The sequence below is a fragment of the Pleurodeles waltl genome, chromosome 9 (assembly GCF_031143425.1).
Source record: "Pleurodeles waltl isolate 20211129_DDA chromosome 9, aPleWal1.hap1.20221129, whole genome shotgun sequence".
Taxonomy (NCBI): domain Eukaryota; kingdom Metazoa; phylum Chordata; class Amphibia; order Caudata; family Salamandridae; genus Pleurodeles; species Pleurodeles waltl.
Window position 1 is genome coordinate 210,699,392 of NC_090448.1, and position 22,223 is coordinate 210,721,614.

At 42.1% G+C, this 22,223-nt stretch overlaps 1 protein-coding gene across 4 annotated transcripts in view; it reads right to left on the reverse strand.

Annotated features, from left to right (window-relative positions):
• Positions 1–660: 660 nt before the first annotated feature.
• Positions 661–22,223, reverse strand: part of FLNB (filamin B) — a 455,875-nt gene continuing 434,312 nt past the window's right edge. For all 4 annotated transcript variants that reach the window (XM_069206567.1, XM_069206566.1, XM_069206565.1 and 1 more), the window contains 3 exons: positions 18,225–18,443; positions 11,326–11,529; positions 661–2,192 (listed from right to left, as the gene is read on the reverse strand). In XM_069206567.1, the coding sequence (XP_069062668.1) occupies positions 2,005–2,192; positions 11,326–11,529; positions 18,225–18,443 (611 nt within the window). In that variant the 3' untranslated portion in view covers positions 661–2,004. The remainder of the gene's footprint in view (positions 2,193–11,325; positions 11,530–18,224; positions 18,444–22,223) is intronic.

Here is a 22,223-nt window from a genome sequence, read left to right on the forward strand (position 1 = left end):
AATCAGGCCCGAGTCTATAGAGTTACACACAAGCACCACCTCAGTATTTTGATCTAATAACTGGTCACAAACAAGTTACGGATACTCACAACGTATGCCATGAACACGCCTTCTGATTTTGGCATGTTTTGATAACATTGCATATCACCCTTTAGCTCATCACTTCGTATTTGTGCCTTCTAAGGACAAATGCTGATGTACTATATGCATGAAAAACTGTAAACTCTAACATAGTTTTATTTTGACTGCTGTAGATTTCACGTGCTTAGTATGACTGTTGCTTTCCAAAATGTTTAGCATCGGTTTTTTGGCCATCGGTTTTTAGACAAATCTCCGAGTACTGCTAAAGGAATCTGTTATTAAGACATGGCACCACACTGTCATAAAATGCAGAAAGGTATCAATCTAAGTCGCACATATTTGATCAATTATTTTAGGTTACTTATGGCAAGACTTCACCGGAATGTCTGCACAGTTGTAAATTAGTACAAACACTTTATATTAACGCTCAGATGGTATATACTGCACTGCAATTGAATATGCAGTACTCCAGAACAGGACAAACATTGCTAGTACAAGGCTAGTTCCTTCCAGGAAGCATCCCTGAAAGATTTTTCATGCAAAAAAAATACACATCTGAATGAGACTTTCACACGTTAATCTTTGCATTTGTTTCCAGTTTATTTTTCATTCTTCTACTTTGCAACTTAGTCGAGTATTTCTGAGAAAGGCACAAAGCTTAATTAAAAGCAACAAGTCGGTCTCCTTTCCAACCAGATATACCTTTACAGATTTGCCTCCAAAGTAAAGCCATAAAAGTAGTTATTGCTAAGGACATTTGCATGATCATAAAACCGCTTTACAGAGAAAAATCACTATTTTAAAAACCTTATTAAAACAAATACATTTATTTGGCATTTGCAAGCACTTGTGCAATTATTTTCTGGGTTCTTCAGATATCACCAGAGTGGATCAGTGCACATGCCTAACTCCAAGTACTCCACTTAGAAACTGTCGACTTGTTTAGAGTTTGATAGTGCCATAGGGATCTTTACTGGTGCTCTGACAGTATGTGCTCTATAAGAATACAACTGAAACATTGCATTCAGAAGATAAAAATGACCTCATAATGAACAGTATACAAAAGTAGATTTTAAAGTTCACAATCACCGGCATGAAAGTCGAAATAAACAAACAAAAGACCTGAAATCGGACAGTTTCACCCCTCCGAAAATGTAAACACAGTTTCCAGAGAACGGTGTTCAGAGCATTAGTGTTATGAAAGTGGTAAAAGGTCTCATCCTTACTAGGCATTTTATAGTATAAGCATCTAGAATGAATGTCCAGGTACAGCAAGGCACATGTTTCCTAATGAGAACTTAGAATGGAGGAGAATGCTGAGTCATAACTGACAGCAAGCCTATAGACAAAAGGAACAATTATCAGTAGTTTATTTGTACTCAATTCTAATATACGACGGACAAATTCCAGTTTTAATTACACCTGTTAGGACTTCAATTTCTGAAATAGAAATTAGTGTCATTAGTATATGTGATTTTAAGGTTAAATTTGCTAAGAGATCAATTGATGATATCGACAGGTACAACAGAGGACAACAATATTGAGGACAGATTTACATTAACATATAGACATTTAAAACTCATAAAATTTAAACCATTTCTCTAAAAAAATATAAAATGACAAGCAACCAATGCTTAACACTTGGCCAAATTGTATACTTGGAAACGCCAGTGTGCGCTGGTTGCTTGTACAGCCTCCATTTACTTTGTAGGAGGGGACAGTTCTGCACTTTTGACAAGAAAGGGACATTGTTCTCCAACAAATCTCCACATTTGTGCTGCATTACAGAGTTTCACAACTGCCCCGATGCTTCCTCACGACTATTGCATTCATTGCTTTTTTTATTCTCTTATAGAAAAGAACAACATATTACTTTATACAAATCTGAGTTATACATATGAAATATATATACACAGGAGGTAATTAAGGAACCGAAACGTGGAACGGACTCCCAGGAATGTGTTGCTCGCCCCATTTCACAGCCAGAACGTAGTCTCCTTTCTCTTTCACAACGTAGGTCACTGTGTACTGCTTGTTTCCAAGATGCTTCACCGATACTTCCTCACAGGGAATTGTGGGGCCGTGAACACCGACCAACAACATGTTTGAACCTAAATTACAAAAATAAATGGTTTGTTACCTACAAAAAGTTGTGTTAAAGTTGCTGCCTCATTACAATTTATGTATATCGTTTCTGAATTAAGTGCACAATATTCTCACTGTTAAATTCAAAGTCTACTCATGCATACTAACCTCTTACATTATGCAGCTGGTACTTATACTTGAAGGTGTACATTAGGTTTTTTGCTGCAACTGCTTTATTAAGGTTGAGGGTTACACAAGGATATTTTGCTTGTGACCTATTAATGTTCTAACAAGATGCTGCTTTGGACTTAGGGGCGCCACAGACCTCCTAGACATATTTGGTAATTTGTGTGGCCTTCGGGTCAACTGGCAGAAATCATTGCTGTACTCGATGATGGTGGATCAAAACCCGCCGGCGAATCAGGATTTAGTCAGATGGGAGCCTCGATGCCTGCCTTACCTGGGAGTAGAGATAGAACATAGCCGAATCGACCATTGGGAGGGTAATATAGGTAACACGGTAAGGTCAATGAAAAGCAATTTGGAATTCTGGAAAACACTCCTGATATTCGTGTCGGGAAGTGTGGCACTACTTAAAATGGTGACCCTCCCTCAATTATTATACTTTTTTGTCATCCTCCCACTTTGGATAACTGCAGCGACATTCTGAGAAATAGGCTCCCAGATAATACCATTCCTGTAGGGTACAGGTAGGAGGAAGGTAGCCCTGGAGACCTTGAAAAGGCCGAGCAGCAAAGGGGGATTAACACTCTCTGACTTTGAATCCTATTACCTAGCAGCCCAATTGGAATGGTTCACACAATGGGTGGCAGGCAAACAGGCCACAAACAAAGAAATGGTACCACTTGTTCCAGACCTAACCTGCTTAAAAGGAGTACTATTGAAAACGAAACTGCCTGCGCTTAGAGACACTCCAGAATTTAGGGTCCTATATAAATGTTGGGACAGATGCCTCCAAAAAATAAGAACCAAATTTCCTTACTCTCTTGACATCCCGTTGACTATGCTTACATCATTGCCACATGAGGGAGATTGGACTGGAATGACAGAATGGGTTGACACGAGCGCAACGAAGGTGGAGGACCTTTACAGAGAAGGGGGCTCCTCCTCTTCAATGAGTTCCAAGTGGAATTTTCTACCCAGGCTACTACATTAACAATCAGGAAACAGTGGAAAACTGGGTGCCTTGAACCTAGACATCACAAAGCTTGCCAATACATAGTCCAATCTTCCGCACTATCAAGGTGGTTACCTGCCTTTACAGGGTGATACGGATGTACATGTTACAGCCACTAGAGACCTTATGGACCAGATGGGAGGAAGACCTGGAATTTCCTATTCCTTAGAAGGACTGGGACGTGATAGTGGAGAAAGCATTAAAAGTCTCCAGAAATATATTACATAGAGTGTACATCACCCCTGGTCGCATCAATACACACTTCCAAGTAGTTGGGGCAAAATGCCCGATGTGCGGCAAAGCCAATGCTGAACTACTACACATGCTTTGGGCCTACCTAAATCTGACTGACTACTGGCTGAAAGTGACTGCAACAATGATAGAGGTCACATCGTGGGAAATCTCCTGCACTCCGGGGCATTGTCTCTTACACTGGTTCCCTCACACTTCAAAAACCAGAGCTATGAGCCGATTCCAAGACCTAGCATATGTATTAGCTAAATGAGAGATAACCAGGAATTGGAAGGCTCCCAGCCGCCTCAGACTACGGACCTGGAAGAAAAAACTGGAGAGGTGGGCGGGATATGAGCGAGAGGTACTGATGAGGGATGCTAGGAGGGGGAAGGGCTCCCACGACTTGGCCAGAGCCTGGGAAGCACTGTTAGATAGTTTAAAATATATTGAACGACCTTCTTCCGAGGAGACACCTCGTTTCTCGGTGACAGTCTCACAACGTATACATCAACAGAGTCCCTACCTGCGCGTTAGACTGATGAGCTACTCCAGAGCATACCTACACTGCATGTTCCTAACAACACCCGATCCAAACTAACGAATGTACACTGACATCAACACACCACACAAACACCATAGCGTTGAAATGAGGATGACGGCCTAGGGGGTGGGAAGGGATGTGTGAATGTTGTTATGTTATAATTATATGTTCATGACATTGCTATTAGCAAAGTAAGTTATGCCTAAATCGTACATAATCAAACTGTATGCCATTGCAAACCAAAATAAAATTTGCTTAAAACAAACAAGGATATTTTGCTCAGAGTAGTGTGTGGGAAGGCGGTTGTTTCAGGTTTTAAGCTTTAGGACCATGGTTAGTTATTTGCCTTTTGTTATTTATTTCAAATGGGCTGTGAATAGAAAGTGTTGATTGCCTTACACTTTTGGAGTCCATAGAGATTCTGTGTTACTTAAGCGATTATTTATTTTGTGGTTGTTGTATACCACAATATGCCACCTTTAGACCACTTCAGAGGATCAGTGAGTGACACAAGAAGAAGAAACACATACCAAAAGTTACATATGGGTCTGGCTATTGGTTATTAATGATTGGCAAACTGTCCACTCTTCCACAAGTCTTTGTGTATTATATTTGTGAAGCCTAAATCAAAACAGAAAGAAAATCAATTGTAAGCCCTATACAGCTCTAGCTTGAGTACACTGGGATACAGGCAGATTTTGGCATCTCACTAATCTGTGGGGTGAGTTATGTTCACAATGTGCTGGCCAGAGGGTTGGGGGCAGAGTCACAGGGATTTTAAACTCCTTCCAAACCACATGTAGTAAGGAAAAGAGGAGTATGTACTCCACTGTGAAACTTCAGGGTTTCTGCTTTAAGTAATTTTAGGTGCTGAGAGACTGATTTATGTTGTATGAGACATATCGTTACTTTCACCCAGTGATTCAGATGGATAAAAAAACTGATGGAAAACCGATGGAATAAAAGTCAAATTGGTTGGGCTGCAAGATCTGTGTGAGGCAGTCAAGGATGCAGCTATGCAAAGGCTCACGCACTATGCATAAACTCTTAACCTGTGCTAGCAGTCTGTGTAGGGTCTTCAGTGCAAGTTGGTAAAGTCATATGATTAGTAACAAAATGGCTGTCCTGATATAGCAATGCAGTATAATAGAATATAGGGCAATAATTCATTTTTGGAATAGGAGTGATAATCTTGAGTATGAGCTTCAACAATCGATAGCCTGTAAATGAAAAGATGTTTCTGAATCTGGCGGTGAGTGGTTCTGGGATAGACAAGACTAAATCAGTGACACTCACATTACAGAAGCCAGTTTGAGGTTATGGCTTCTTGTGTGTTGAGATGATCTCAGTCTAGTCACTTTTTCTACCTGGATGGGATCAAACCAAAGGAACAGTGCGGCAATGTAGTTCCTTGGCATTCCCTGGAGCTAGTTATGAAATAGGATATTTGGATGTTTGTTGGGAGTACGTCGGTCCTATTGTCTAAAGACATCAAATTCTCACCTGACTGGTGAGATGAGTATTTGGTAGACCGTGTCTGCTAAGTAGCTTCACTTCTCTATAGATCTTGAAGATGTTTCTAGTACAAATGTCACCTACCAAGCAACGAGACTGGAACTGGGCTTTAACTTGTTTATATGAAACCTGCAAATTAGGTAGGTGGTTGCTGGAGAGTTGTGATTTCTTGTATTTTCTTTCTCTCTAGTGCTCTGTGTGGCGCTTCAGGGCATAAATATCATTGTATATGAAGATTTCAGAGGTCTTTACATGGGTACTGATGATGAACTGTTCAATGTGAACAGAGATCTGGCTTGCCCAGTTGGCTTATGTTATATACGTTCACCTGGAAATGGTCATGCAAAATGAATAAGCCACCGTCCCTGCAAGACAGCTGTGGTGTTGGATGTGTAGGATTCTGGCTGTCAAAGGGGAATGATCATGTTTCATCTCTTGGGTAATTTTATGACATATTGCAAAATACTTGTGAAGTTGTATTATATATCATCTCTTTGAGTAAATCATGATCTTTCCAGTATTATAAATATTCATGACAAGGAACCTATGTTTAGCAGCCATCAATTTAATGACCAGTGTGTGGCTCCAAAGGAAAGTTGTTAAAAACTATACCACAAAGATCTGTCCAAAGATCAGGTCCAAGACTAGATTATCAATCAAACAGGTTGTTTGTGTTTCCAGTATTTTTCTTGATCAATTTTCTAAAGTTTCTAGTCTTAAAGAATACTTTTGCTTTTCAATATGGCAAAAATAGCAAGATTAAAATGTTCAATTTGTTAGAGCAATGGGTGGTGCCCTTTTGGAGGTAGACTCTAAGGTTCTTTTATTGGCTTGATAAGTTAGTAGTATTACTTAGGCATGACTGTTAGTAAATAGTTGGTGGGAGACCAACATTCAGGAGTGGTGGGAGGCTGACCAGGCAGCGTCTTAGAGATAATAACAGTAGAGTTGAAGGGATTGGTTCTGTACATTTGTTAGTGTAAACCATTACTTACTTAATGCATTAGTTGAACAACAGTGTGTACCAGATCCCTGTAATGGGTCAGTCTTTATGAGAATTTCCATGTATTGGTATCCATGTAAAGATTTAGGACCTTGGTAGTGTTTAGTACCTGTTTTTGCAAGAGTATGGGAATGTGGGTTGATTTGAAGTGTGTGTTGGTTGATTTGCAGGGGCGCCTGCTTTGGAAATGGGCCTGGAGACAGAGTAGGCATGTGGACATGGAGAGGTGGTGGGTGGCGGCCGGGGGCGAGTCTGGTTTGGCCACATTTGGGGGCCCAGATGCCTGGGGCTTGCAATGGAGTCTATCTGATGTGTCCAGAGGGTGGGTAAAGTAGCAGTCTTGTTAGCAGGTGGGTAAAGTAGCAGTATCCTGGCATGTTGCGTTAGCAGTTAAGTGGTTCCGATCTCTTATGTGATGTGGAATAGTTGAGAAGGGCCCATTGCCTGCTTCCAGAGGTCTGATAAAAGTCTTGAGAGTATCTCATGGTGTGGGATCCAAAAGAAACTCATCAACAACATCTAAGTGATCCAGTATCTTCTGTAAGGCAATGGATCTCTTATGAGAAAGAGATTAGGTTTTCTTGATTCCTGCAAACATTTCTTAAAACTCAAATTCTTCATCAGAACAATGTAAATCCAATGCAAAACTTGGAACTCCCTTCCCACCAACCTACACAAGATCCAGGACCTCCTAGCCTTCAGAAAGCACCTCAAAACATGGCTCTTCGAGCAGTAGCATCCCCCTTCCCCCAAACCTCAATAATAAAAAAGACACCAGCAACTATCATCAACCTCCCAAATTTCACACAGAAAGGCTCCAAACATATTTATTATTATTCCATCAACAATTATACCTTCAGACCCCCTCTATCCACAATCTCAAAGCAACCAGGCTTTTTTGTGGCTGAGAAATAAAACTTGGTCATCTTAAAAAATGAAGATACGTGCCCCCTGGTTCTACTACATGTACTACTCGATCTGACATATTAGACTTGTTAGATCCCACGTCTGCAAACATACTCAAAAAGTATTATCACCCATCAGCCCCTTTTATGTCACTCCTATGATAAAGGCTAACCCTGCATGCATAAAAACAACAACAATGCTAATTATAGAGCCCTGAAACACTGCCAATATCTAGGTAAGCCTCCTCAAACTCCATGACTCATTATGTAAATTACTGTATCTCAACTCCAAACCTCCAGGCTATCACCGCAGACATCACCTCTTGATCAAGCCATCACTCCAAGTCTGAAAGCAAAATGTCTAGAAATCACTCTGTCAACCATGACAGACCAGATGTCATTGCGCCTTTCCCCATCTTTTGTGGCACCTAACTACTTGCTTTCCTTGGAAGACAAAGCAGTCCCAAACATAATAAACTTAAGCAATTACCACAAATCCATAGGGCTACCTCTAGGGTGCTCTGCAAATATACAAAAAGGTCCATGCCATGTCCCAGTCATCCCACCAGGAGGCCACTCATTTTTAAATGTTTGATTTTCCACCTCAGACGATATGCATCCACAAAATGGGCTCTGAGCATATCAACAATACAAGATGAGGCAATGCTCCAGAAGCTGTCCTTCCATTATCCACACATTTTCTACTCCGTGTCCCAGTGGAGTTTAAAAGGCAAATGTGATTCATCAGTTGGGGGAACAGCGCCATAGGATGTTTTGAATCTGCAAAACCACGCAAATTCACACAAGTGTTATAAAGAGCACAATTCAAAGTGCACCACTGCCATACCACTGAACAAGTCTCCACAGTCACTGACTCAGAAGAACAAAATAACATTGGACATTCGAAATCTGAGCTCTCTGGGAACGTGTCACAAAAGGGTAGTAAACTTAGAAGTACCCTTACAAACAAGTGCAGGCTACCCTTTTTGTAATTCACAAACATTGACAGTAGAGTGCCTGAAAAGCTGCAAAAATCAGTACTGCCAGTACTGCCAATGTCATGCAACATTTTTGGATGTCATTATGCGCCCCAATTCAGACTTATGCACATAAACAATGTTTTCAATACAAAGAAAATAGTTCCCCTCTGGAGGAACCCTTTCCCCTAAATGTATACGATTATGAGTTTTCCATTCTCCCTCTAACCCTCTAAGGGATTTGCTGGAGCAAATCACCAACCACTTCCATGGTTGCAAAGGGACATTTTTCAATGCCCACAAACTCACAAGTCTACAGGAAGACAAACTGTCAAGCCAGGCCACACCTTGCTCCGCCCACTCCCGCCAGCTAGTGTGGGGTTTACTACTGCATAATCATATGCAGTTATGGTGTGCAATTACGAATGCATTTACACCTACAAAGTATCCTTTTATGAATACCTGACAGGTCAAATGGAGCCGGGTGGTTATAAAGTTTTATTTATAGCTCAAAATGGCCTTGTGAATCGGCCCTTCAAAGATCTTGTGTAAATATAGGTTGCTGTGATCCCCCTTAGTAATGTCACACATCATCTCTTTATTTGTTCCTTTGAGAAGATGGGGCAGTTATTTTGACCACAACTGCTATTTATGAGCGTTTAGCCAACAGTGCGAGCAACATGCCAACTAGTCTAAAACCTGTGTCTTCCCTGTGAATGAAGATTTGCACTTGGAGTCCTCAGTACTATCATGTTGGGGATTTGAACAGACCCTGAATGAGCTGCTGTGTTTAGGGTTTCGAATATATCATGAGCCTACCGACCTCTTTATGGGCATTTTTAAAGTAGCAGTTGGCAGCTTAAAGCCGTGTATGGCATTCTGGCAGGGAGTACAATTGTCCATCATTGGCAGAATTGCCTTAATTAAAATGATCGCCCTGCTGAGGTTCTTACATTATTTTAGTAACTTACCATTGTGGATACAGGCTGTGTGGTTTAGACGTTTGGAAGTACTGTTGTAGGATTTTCTTTGAGCCCCTAACAGACACAGACCATACACTGAGGTCCTTCGAATACCCCTAGTAGAGGGGAGTTTAGGATGTCTTAACTTTGAGTTGTATTACCCTGCTGCTCTGTTGAAGTGGTTCCCCCAAATGGCTTAGTAGAGAATTAGCGCATGTGCTAGGATTGCTGAAGCGTGGGGTGTCTGATAGAATCTAAAATAAAGCTCCAGAGAGCAATATCCTGTTGTCTGCAGACTCAAGGGGATGGTGCAGACTCCCCAGGCTTACCTTGTGTACTCTTCTGTGTGCCCCTACCATGCCTTTGGTAGGGTTCTCAGAGGGCTAGGTGTGCATACTTCCTTTGCCTTGTCCATATGGACTGAGCTTGCCCTGTTGACAGTGGGAGACCTGTTTGAAGATGGCATCAATGCCTGGGCCAAGTTGATGGCAAACAGCGGTCTCCCTTTAATGCATTTTTTAAGGTATGCATACCTTGTGCACTCTTTTCAACAAAAATGGGGAATGGAACTTGCTGAACCTCCTAAACACAAATGTATTCATACGTATTTGGTGTTTACAATGGACAACATCTAGCACTTCATCTCATGGCTATGCAAATCTTAATCGGGAATGGTTAGGTTCCCACTGATACGCCTGAGAGAACTGGGAACAATGCCTACATGATCCTTCATTGTCAAAGAATATGGCAAGGTTTTGAGCTACACATGCTTAGTCTCATGAAACATAAGATTTAAGCATACCCAATTCAATTATCTGTATAGAACAGATATGTCCTGAAAAAGCTCAAACTTCATTAAGGGAGCTAATTATATATTGTATCCTAGAATCAAACCTGACACTGACTCTTTCCCCATTGTACACTGTGCCCAGCTGCCCATTTGTTTTGCAGAGCGGAGATAGACTTTCTCAGGGGTCTACACAATATGAAGGAGCTTCATACACCTGAGACGTGTTTACTGTGGGATTTTGAGAGACAATACTACAAAAAAAGCTGGAAATAAATTTCTTGATTTGGCATTGGTCTGAGCTAAGAGCAATTTTTGGATGCATGGGAAACCACAATCTCCCCCTCCTTTGGACAAATGGCGCAAATATGTTACAGTTGGGTGCATTGCAAAAGTACATTGTTTGCTTGCAATTGAAAGACTCCCCATAGCTCTTTTATGGGATGAGATTCGGCACTCTTACACAATTATTGTCACAAGATGAGAACAATTAACAAGTCTCATTTTTACTTTTTAATACAGGAGTTTTGCCTTAGATCACTGAAACGTTTTATCTATGATCCTGACCTGCATCACAATTGTTCACTGTGCTGTCTTATATGCCTTTGTCTCACCATAGAAGTTATTTTTATTTTTTACTTTTAATTTTTCGCTTTATTCATACATCTCAAGTGAAGTGAAATATGCATCTCAGTACTGCGAGCAAAATATTTCGCAGGAACTATTAAAAAAAAGAAATACATTCTGAGTGAATATGGTAGAGCACAGCTCTTCAGTAAGGGCCGCCGCAAGAAAAAAGACAAAACAATTATGTTCCATTGTTTTCCATATCTAGGGTGTCTCCCGCAGCCTTTTGATGCTGCAGGAGATTTGCCGTAAAGAACAGCAGAAACAGCAGAATGTTTTTTTGTTCCGGTTACTAACAAAATATCGGCACATGTTTGAGTTTTTGCTGAAATAGTTGCTGATAATGTTAACTCTGCATCAGCCATTTAGCATTATTTTACGTTATGTCCAACACAGGGTCTGATTCTCACCTGCTTTGCTACAGTCGACAGTGAAGGTGCTTTTCTGTCCCACGTACGCCTTCGCCAGACCCGCTCCTTTGGACGTCACTTTGCTGGCGTCAGACGCATACCTGGGCATTGCACTGTAGGAGGTCTCTGTCGAGGACCTGGTGACAGATTCCACCAGGATTGAGGAGGTTTCAGTGGGACCGCTGGTGCTTACAAGGCGCTGACCTGCAATAGACGAGCAGCTGCAGTCAAGACATGACTTACTTGTGAGGACTCACTGGATGCTCTACACTTGTCAAACACCATGATGACAATCAATATACAGTGGATGAACAAGATGAAATGGGAAAAGTAACGACAATGCTTTTCACAAAGAACTCTAGTCATGTAAAATGAGAGCAATGTTCAACAGCTCTTCCCTGAACCTGACCAGTGCAGCCCGTGCTTAATTTGCCCCACTGTTTACAACTGGTGAGCACCGGCACTCATTTTTCATGCCCTGGTCTTATTTTCCATTAACAGTCTTTGACCCAGAACAAAAGAAACAAAGACAAAAAGAGAGAACGAGGAAAAGAAAGACAGGACAATAGACAAAGAGAGAAAGCATAGAGAACAATAAATCGCAAGAGTGAGATAAAGAAAGATACAGGAAGCGGAGAGTGATGGAAGAAAAAGGTAGAAGAGTGAATCAAGACTGGAGAGGCTTGGTATCTGCAAACCCTGGCATTCAGCAGAACCGGCAGTGGGCTCCTAAGATCAGCTCTTCCCCTTGCAATTCTTTTTCTACAAATTGGTGCAGGCCTACAGCGGTAATCCCTACCTGGTGGCTGCAACCTGGAAGCCTAGAGGATCTGGTGCTTGGAGACTCAGCACTGGAAGCAATGACATGCTATTTCTTGGCAAACAGCTACTGGGATACAGAGATAACGAACTAGATATGCAGGCGCCTAGCTGCAGGAATTCAAGAAAAAAGACTGGGAACTCCCAGGTACAGGAGGAAGTGTTACCAGAAAGAGAGAAGCTAGCACTACACAAGGAAAGACTCCCATGTTTTGGGTACAGGAAGTACCAGGTTAGACCATAAAGTGAGTGTGGCAAAGTAGGTGGTTGTACTCCTGGCTGTCAAACTAGACTGAAGGGATCACTAGTCAGGGGAATATGCATGGCAAGTGGAGCCATAAACAGAGATAAATCAAACATTTACATAGTATTACTCCACCCTCTATAAAGTGTGTGGCATGAAAACAAATCAGGCATTATACAAGTATTCTGGGGGAGTGGAGCTGGGGGCACTGCCACAAAAAGTGGCAGATGGCCTAAAGCAGATATAACAGCTGAAGAGGTAAGGTAACAGTTAAGAGGATGGCTAGGGGAAATCAATTGCAGCTCACAGCGGAGGTGGGGCGGATGGGTTGAGGGGGCAACGAAAAAAAATATAATTTAAAACGAAACGTTACCATCCTCACTGCGCCGCTCCTCTGGCTCCTGTACTTGCAGGCACAGGCCTGCCCTGAGGCCAATCCTAACAGTGGCAGCATAAAAGCAGAGTTAGGATTCGACGGTGCGCCCTGGCTGGGCGCTACGAGGCACAGTGGGAGCCTCTGCCTGCTCTCTTCAACCCGGCAACACAGTGCCGGGTTGGAGAGAGCCCTGTGCGCATGTGTTCATCTGGTCCGAGACGGTCAGGCAAACATACATGCACACTTCTCCTCCATCCCTGTCATCGCCCGTGGCCCCACTCCTTTTAAAATAATACCATAATGGACTAAGTTTATTATGGTTTTATTGTAAAAGGTTTGCAGCTTCTGCTGCTGGTGAGGGGAGACACTTCTCTGCCACAGTGTAGGAGCCGCCCGAGAGGAAATACTACTGGATTTGCCTGCCTCCATACCTTTTATTCCACAACTATAGACTTGTTGGCAACCCTGATGGCTGAAATGAGCAATATGGCATAGCGATAGCACCCCATACCTCCAGTGACTTGCAAAGCTCTCTTGGTGTGCATACCTAAACCCGAGTGAGATTTGAGAAAAATCACATTATACAGACTTCTATCAATGGACAACACAGACAAAATCATGAGAAAGATTGTATTCACCAGACTGCTCCCACCTGTGATACAATTAGTCCACCACATTCAAAGTGTTTCATTTTGGGAAGCAATGAGCCCATGAATATTAGACGCCTGGTAATTGTGCTGGTTGGTCCCTGGCGCTGCTGGTATGGGATCTGGTGTAACAGTAGCTGGCAAAAAAGGGTTTTGACAATGAGATGTAGGTTTTTATTTGCCCCACTGAGAGAGATGTACTTAGGTCGGATTTCCTCAAATGTGTCTCACTTTTTTACATGAACCCAATAACAAAGGTCAGAACGAGTCTTATTATCTCTTCGTCTTACGATATTGGGAGCGAGATAGCAGGGCTGCCTCTGACCCCCTCTTACCTTTGCTTAGCAAAGGACATACAGGGAGGTGGAAACCAAGGCATAGTCATCGACTGTCAGGCCCATGTTGTTTCACTCTAGGCTGACAACAGATTGCTAGCCCTGAATTATGTCAAGTTGGCAATGGCCATACTGTGAGTGTGCTGGAAGAGTTTAGTGAACCTTCAGGGGTCTTGGTGAAATGGAATAAATCCAGTATGTGATCATGTTTTGCTTCCAGGGAGTGTGCATATATCACTCCCAGTCAGACATGCTAGAGGAGAATACCAAGTCAGCTCTGGCAGCGTTAAGGGTGTTTCTTTCTGGATAACACTGCCTTTGTTCATGGCAGGGAGGACAGCGTTGTTGAAAATGGTAATCTTTACGCTACTGGAAGACAGACATTTAATATCACAGTTGGACTCCGTTTACTAGAACTGAGTGGGGCCTTCCCCGAGATCCTCCTTATTGTGAGCTGACGGAGATGTTTTCATAGATGTAAAAGGATGAGGCTATGTCTGCATTAATGTTGTAAGGGCTGAAGGGTATCTATTTTGTCTGTTTACTGAAAAGCATAAATAAATAAATAAATAAATAAAAATGGTAATCATTCCAAGCAGGGCAGTGTTTAGCGTTAGTGGCACCTAGTGCGAAAATCCTTTTTGTGCCCCCCCTAACCCTATAATGACCTCCTCCTCAGATTCCCTCACTATCACCTGGCAAAAGTGCCACTCATCTCTTCGTAGCCCCTCTCTTACTTACATTTCATTTGTTTTAACACACTAGTAAAGGATGTATTTGATAATCCACTCAGCTAAGCACATAAAACATAGTTATGTTCTTTGCAGTAGGCAAATTAACTCTCTGTACTACTTTATATGGAGTCAAAACTGCAACTGGACAAAACTCTGATCTCTCTCTCCAGCAAGAACATTAATCACAAGAGGTATTTTGTCATTTTAATTGGTTCCTGAAGGCTGGACGCACAAGGAACTTTACAACAGGTACTTTTAAATCACAAGTTTCATAAGTTATTGTTAAACACGGCGCCCCCTTGAGGTCAGCACCCGCACAGCCCTAAAGCCGGCCCTGCTTCCAAGCATATTGTATTTTTTCAGGGCTCTGCCAATACATAACTCATGGGTAGGGTTCTTTAGTGCCCTGGATGCTCCGTTGCTGGAGATGTCATGGCGTAACCCTAAACTTGCTCTTGGTTGCCACTAATGGAAGGGGGGGCAGGGTGTCCCGGACTAAGAGCTGAACTTCCTGGCAGTGGTGTTGCAATGAATGGCCATGAGGCTGGGTACATCAAAGACAGAAGATACAAGAGTGGGCATCTGCGCCTTATGAGGACAAAACCTCTTATGCACTTGAGATGGTGCTACTGGGGATACAGGATCTACATGCCACAGGTGAAGTGAGACCCCCTGCAAACTTGAAGGAGTAGAGAACGAGCCCTAACCGGAGCCCTATTTGAAGGGAAAAGCTCAGACATTTTCAAGTCTTCATACAGGACTATGACCTCCCTCCAGGACAGTTCAAACTACATATGTCCGTAACCACAATGGTGAGGCAGGTATGGGAGTTATGGAGTGCAGATCCTCCCACACACAAGGCACTATCCCTGATTCACTGGGGAACGGAATGAGAGCTGTGTTGCTGTTGTACTGAATGCTCTTTGGACAATCCAAATGTTCACTAGATGGCCTGAAAGCCAAGTGGGCGATGAATATTGGCAAACCTTGAGGAAGGTCATTGGGAAAGGGTATTGTGTACCAACCCTGCAGTTTCCAGGAATCCTCATTTTAAACTGATATGGTTCAATGCCGTGCACATGATGTACATCACATCCCATAAACGTAACATGTTCTATACAGAGGCAGCTGCTCTGTTGCCTGGGTGCTAGGATGCAAACACAGGGTTTCTATCCAGATGCTTTGGAATTGTCACAGCAAAGGCATACACTGCATCTAGGCCCATCCGAGAATATAGATAGAGAGACAGAACAGACACCTGAGATCTCATTGCTGGTTGAATTCCCAAGTCCAAAAAATAAAAAATCACCATCAAGTTGATGGACCCCACCATCGTATTGGCGAGACAGCAAATAGCAAGGAGTTGGAAAGCAATGGAAAGCCTAACGCAGTGAAGAACAGAAGCAGGAAGTGAGATAAAAGCAAGAGTACCCTACTGACAATCAGGATTAAAAAAACACTGTGAAATATTGAATTTGCTTGAGCATGGGAAACAATATTTTTTGACTTTAGAGGAACAGAGGTACATGGGTGTGTCCTCGCCAACTCGCACAAGAGGCAAGCACACTGTGGGATTGCTAGAGCTCGAGCTCAAGCATATTGTTAAGCTAGCCCTGGCTCATGGGGGATTGAGCTCAATTGCACCTTATGTCTGGGGAAATGACTACTCTGGTACAAGACACCAAAGTTAGTTAATTGAAATAGGTTTGTGTTGGCTTGATGGTGGAAACCCAATTTTGAGTTAGAAATAGTATTGTTAGGCCGAGCCACATATGCATGATTCGTTGCTGTGGGTAAGAACAAGTTGTTACAATGGACTCTAATGCTGATAAATGTATTGCTTGTATATATATGATATGTGACTAACAGAGTTTGCCATTGATCCATTGGCTGTTTTGCATGGAGACCCAAAAATGTGTCTATGAAAATACTTGGTGAACTCTGAATAGATAATACAAGTAATTCTAAAGAGGGTTTCAGCTTGACAAAGAAATGTTTTTGTTTGGTACACATATATTCTAACTCTCAACCCCAGGCTCCACACGTAGTGCTCGTAAGGGACAATGCCTAGCAGTAGTCCTCCCAAAACCCACAGTGATCAATCAGTGCCTGTCCGCCGGCAGCTCCTAAAATCAGTGCCAAGAATGCCCAGTAGCCACATTAATAATCTGAAGCGCTGCATCCCATAACAGTGAAGAAATGCTCAAAGTCTGTAGATTGCCCCACTCTTCGCACAGCAGACACAATCATTTTCGATAATTGCTCAAAATCACTTTCAAGTAGTGAGGTTAAACTGAAACATGCAGAGATTGTTTCCCCAGAATACTGTGACATTTCAGTTAAGAAAAGTTCAACCCATTCAAGCAGTTTCCGAGTGCAGGTCGAAGAATGACAAATGGCTGCTAGAACCTGGACTTTTGATAAAGGACGTCAGCAACGACTGAAAAATAACAATTTCTATGTCCCTTCGCTGCTGCCTGAAAATGTCCAGCTTTCAAAATCCTGACATAGGTCAGCGTAAAGTGTATGCGTCGTGGCTGGAATGAAAGGATGTCACAATTTCTTCTCATTCCAAATACATGATTTGGCCAATAAAATAAAAGGCAAGAAATGACAGTTCCTGCATGAAGGTTTTAGTTCTATCGCTGAACTAGGGAAACTGTGTGCTGCGCCTCACATTCCCTGCTCTCCTGTCCAGTGAGGAGGTTGTGAGCAGTAGGGGTGGGCAGAACTCATGGAGTTTTAATCCCCAGAATTGCACAGAGTTACAGGAAAACCCCGCGAGATTCTGCGGAGTTCCGCACGTTGCACTGTTCGTGCTGATTTTTAGCACCAGAAGCTCATTTAGCATTGAAAAAAATCAGCGCAAACTGCAATACTGCTTGAGCTGATTTTGCTGCCACTCAAGTAGATTTTGTACTTGAGTGGCAGCTTTGTTACCACAAATAGCTGCGACCGCTAGAGACCGTTCGCATTGTGAAAGTCTTGCTGGGTGCCATGCTGGCCGCCTGAAAATCATGTGTAAACGTAACACAAAGTGGCCAAAATTCTGCCTGCTTCACAGTCGGAGCAGAATTTATCACCCACTCCTGATGGGTAGCACTATCACCAGTTTTCAAACGTGCATGATCACTGTCAATAGAAATGAATGAAGTAGTGTTCATTCAGTTAATGCACAAAGTCCTTTTATAATGTGATGTTACTAATTTGTGCTGTTCTATTACTAGTATTTTAAGGATGTATATATTTAAAGCTTTTAAATACCGCCCCATTAATCTGGCCTTCTACTTGAGCTAAAAGGGGTGAACCTAAATTTTCACAATAGAAATACTAAACAAGCACTGGCAAAGCCTACACATCCAATTTGCACTATGTGAAGAGCTTGAAAGAATCGACTTTAGAAGGAAGGGGCAGGGCAAATTTGGATAGCAGTACTGCAAGCCTCTGGTGTGAAGTCCTACCAAGCTTGGAGCAGTTGATGCTGGTGCTTCCAGATCTGGCCTGTCTGTGTGTTATTTAAGGACCATTGCCACAGCACGAGACCCGTAGTGGAATGTCGGTGGTGCACTGTAGCCATCTGTGAAATGCTGTGTACCTGTATTGATCATTTTATATAGCACGTATGACCCCTGATAAGGTAAGTTCTTGCAACAGACAGCTAAGGCTGTCTATAGCCACACACAACCAAGAGCATGTGTTACAAAGCCCCGAAACCATAAGCATAGATTACAATAAGCATTTTACCTGTTACTTTAGCTTTGAATGGACTGCCTACAATATGGCTCGGCCCACCATATTTCACACCAATCGAATAACTGCCTGGAGCCATTGGGGTGTACATGACCTTATAACCTTCCGGGCTCTCTTGGCAGTCCATTGTCACCTTTGAAGGCCCTTCGATAGTAACCGCCAGGGTTCCTGGGCCAGCTTTAAGTGTGTTGATGATGAACTCGGACTGTTTACCTGAAAATTAAGACATAAGTAATTAAGTTATCTTTAGCATAAAATCATTATTTAAAGAAAACAGGCTGAAAATGAAAGATTTTAAATATCTCTAAAAATTCAAAGTACCTAGAAGTACTGTATGTAAATACGTTTGCTCATGTGTAAATGTGGCATGCTTTTTGAAAATATAATTATTTTATTTTGTATTGGTTGTTAATAATTTGTAACCGGTAGTGCATTCTTTTACAAAATCTCTGGAAAAAAAGTTTGAAACTGGATTTGTAAATCTAATTTATATTTGTGAATCTGTTTTTATAAGACATGAAAAATCTCCTTAGTTTTGATCTTTACTAAAAAACTCTTTTAAATTCTGTCTTGAGTGAGCTATAAAAGCTTCATCTGTCCACTGTATCTTAAAGTTTTAAACTGGATTTGTAAATCTGATTTATATTTGTGAATCTGTTTTTTATAAGACATGAAAAATCTCCTTAGTTTTGATCTTTACTAAAAACTTTTTTAAATTCTGTCTTGAGTGAGCTATAAAAGCTCCATCTGTCCAATGTATCTTAAAGTGTTGAGAAGAGCTCATTGAAGAATATGGTGTCCTGGCAGGCCAGATTCGATCTCCTGGATGAACCTTTATGCTTCTTATATCAAAACCCCAAGTCCTTGTGATCAACAAGGAGCCAGTATCTTCTAAATCAGGCCATCTGACACCGAAGTCCATAACTCTGCCTGGCCTGTGAGTGATACAGTGTGCTTTAATCTCAATCCAGCAATTTACCGACAAACAGTTCTGTTTCATCAGTCAGTATGAAGTGGTCTTTCTTTTGTGATTTGAAAAGATCGGATTGCTAAATGGCCTATTTCAAATTCATCCAAATCCGTGCACCTTTAATGAAGACAAGACAATGCACACGGTGCTTGAATAATGCAACTTAAAGAAGCTCTCTGCACTGATCATGGTCACCACCCTCTAAAGGTTTCTAAAGTGGAAGAATTCTCTGGGAAGTGTAGCTCTGAACCACCTTAGAAACTTGTGGTATCATAGCTAACGTTTTGTCAAAATTAATTTCCGATTCTGAACTGTGGGGGCTATCATGCCCGGATATCTTCAGCCAGGCCTAAAGAGGGGAGACTGAGACACTGTGGCCACATCTAAATGCAGCACTTCAGTAATGAGCCCTTTCTTCTCCAGTGTGCTCTCTCTCATACAGCATAAGGTCTCATGTAAGAATTTAAGAATTTGCTTCACTCATCCAATCCACTTTTCCAGATCCATCCATCATCAGCGCACATCTGTTTTTAGAAATTCATGCCTTAACCACTCTGCATATAGTAGAAGGGTTTCTGTAGGAGGGAATTTATTTGGATCTCCACTCTGGTGACCTGTGGCTACACGATCACATTGCATCATTTAACCACCTCATAACAGAATTTGGTCTACACTCCTCTCAATTCATTAGGTACTTGCAAATCAGACATGCATTAGAAGCTCATACAGATGCACTTGAGGTGGCCCCAGAATTCAATCCCCTAAAGACTAAGCTGAGTCCAGGCCCGCTAGGTTGCAAGGGTATCTCACAACTTTAAAACTCCCTGTTGCTCAATGCAGCTGACCCCTGGGGTGCGCATCACAAGAAGTGGATAGAGAATATTGGAGAACTGGACAATTATGATCTATGAGAGGACAAAATTGCAGCTAGGTTATTGACCACCTCAGCCACCCTGAGACTGATTAAGTTCATATATCCTTTCAGCACATGTATTACAGCCCCAACCACCTATGGCGAATGAGGAAAGCCTAATCACCAACCTGTTGGTACTACAGAGACCCTGAGGGATCCTTTTTTCATCTGAAACAGGCTTGTTCGAACATAGCCAAGCACTGGAAGATGGTCCATACCAGGTTAAAAGGTCTCCTTCATATTAAGGAGAGCCTGGACCCGAAAGTAGCCCTGTTGGGGATAGTGGAGGGTTGCACACACACCAGGTATCAACACCTTCTAACGGGGCTGGGGCACTTAATCAGAAAAAGAGACATTGCCAAGACCTGGAGGTCTCCGGATCCTCCCTGGATGGCGACCTGGTAAATATGGATGGTCTACTGTTGCAGAACCGAGAGAGAAATGAATAAGTGGAGAGACAGTACCTCCAAGTACCGAAAGCTCTGGGGCCCTTGGCTAACAGAACAGGGTCAGCTATTACCGAAGGTTAGCCCTCATTCGATGCTCTCCTTTGTTGAGTTATGCCCTAGGTCTGAGTTATGCAACAATACATGTTTTTTCTTCACTGAACGATGCCATGCCTTGTTGTTTATGGTGGATGTTTTAACATATACCTGAGAAATTCAATAAACAAATATATTTTTAAAAACTGTGCACTGGAATGAACTCCCATTGCAAAGATTTGTGTAACCTCTTCAAAGTAATCGCAGTAGGACTGATTCAGCTTTTCATCCTACCGAATTCAGTTAAACAATTGCCACTGAATGAGGTATCATTTGGGTGGAAGAAATAACACTTATGGCATGCTTTACATAAAAAGTCGATTAAGCCTATATTGAAATCAACATTTGTCGTGTCTGTTTCGCAGCTGGGAATCATGTCGCTCCAATGCTGCCAGGTCTCAGAACTGTACTCCTTGACACAGCATTTAAAATATGTTTACATTACCGGATAGTTTGGGCATCCTGATGGAATTCCAAGGGTGAAAGAGTCAGTGCGTCACATCCTGAATGAGCATGGCTCAAGCCAGATAAATGGACTAAGCACAGATGCTTCCTGGTGGACGATGCAGCCAATGACAGGCCCCGCCTTACGCAGATCAATGTATTGTGTTTTGTGGAGGATGCAGAACACTAGAAATTGCTTCCAGCTTGTGTAATAAATATTATTTCCGTGTCTCTCGAGAGGTCTGTGCCAGTGCAAACACGCCTAAAAATTAATTTGGGGGGCTTATTCCAAAGAATGTGTTTTTGCTGGTTTTCCCAGGACCTGAGAGAGAGAATCTTATCATATTTTCAGAAAGAGATGTAACTTGGTGAGCGAGTGTTTCCTGTATGGTACGTCGCATTCCAGTTCCACCCTGTGCTTTGAGATTACTCAGAAAGCTCCTCATCAGTATCTGGGACTGAGACAGAAAACTGGAGCACTGCATACACACACAAAGTAAGATTATAATCCTAGAATATGTAAAACATTTCTAAGAAATGCATTTAAAATGAAATATCTGCTGGATAATAATTAAATTTCTAGCAACAATCAAAAACAGATGAGGTCTTCAACATAAATCCATCGCAGACTCCTCGTGCTGGAGTATGTTTCTAAAACAAAGCCAGTGCTGTCAAAAAAATGAAAAAAATAATCTATATGGTACCCAAACAATAGCACTTTAATACATTTCAGTGCACAAAATCCAAATTTGGCTGTCGGTGTATTTTTCAATCATGAGGACGCATGGGCATGGACATCATATCAGGACCTACTGGAATATTATGTGGTAAAAAGGCCACGTGGAAAACCCATTATCACACCTTTTGATTATCATGCAGGGTGATTTTTTTCCATAGAATTCCATGTTTCGCAAGTTAGAATGAGGGACAACTTGTAGATGCGGATTTTCCTCAGAAGAAGTCTGAAGATTTGTCCCATTTTTCTTCTGTTTTCCAGACACAAATTCTGAGCTTCTACCTGTAGGAGTTTGTGCAGGGGAAGCCCGGACAGCGTGGTCATTCTGTAAGCTGTGCCTAGCCACTGACTGCCAGTGGCAATCATATGAGGCCATCAATGTGAGATC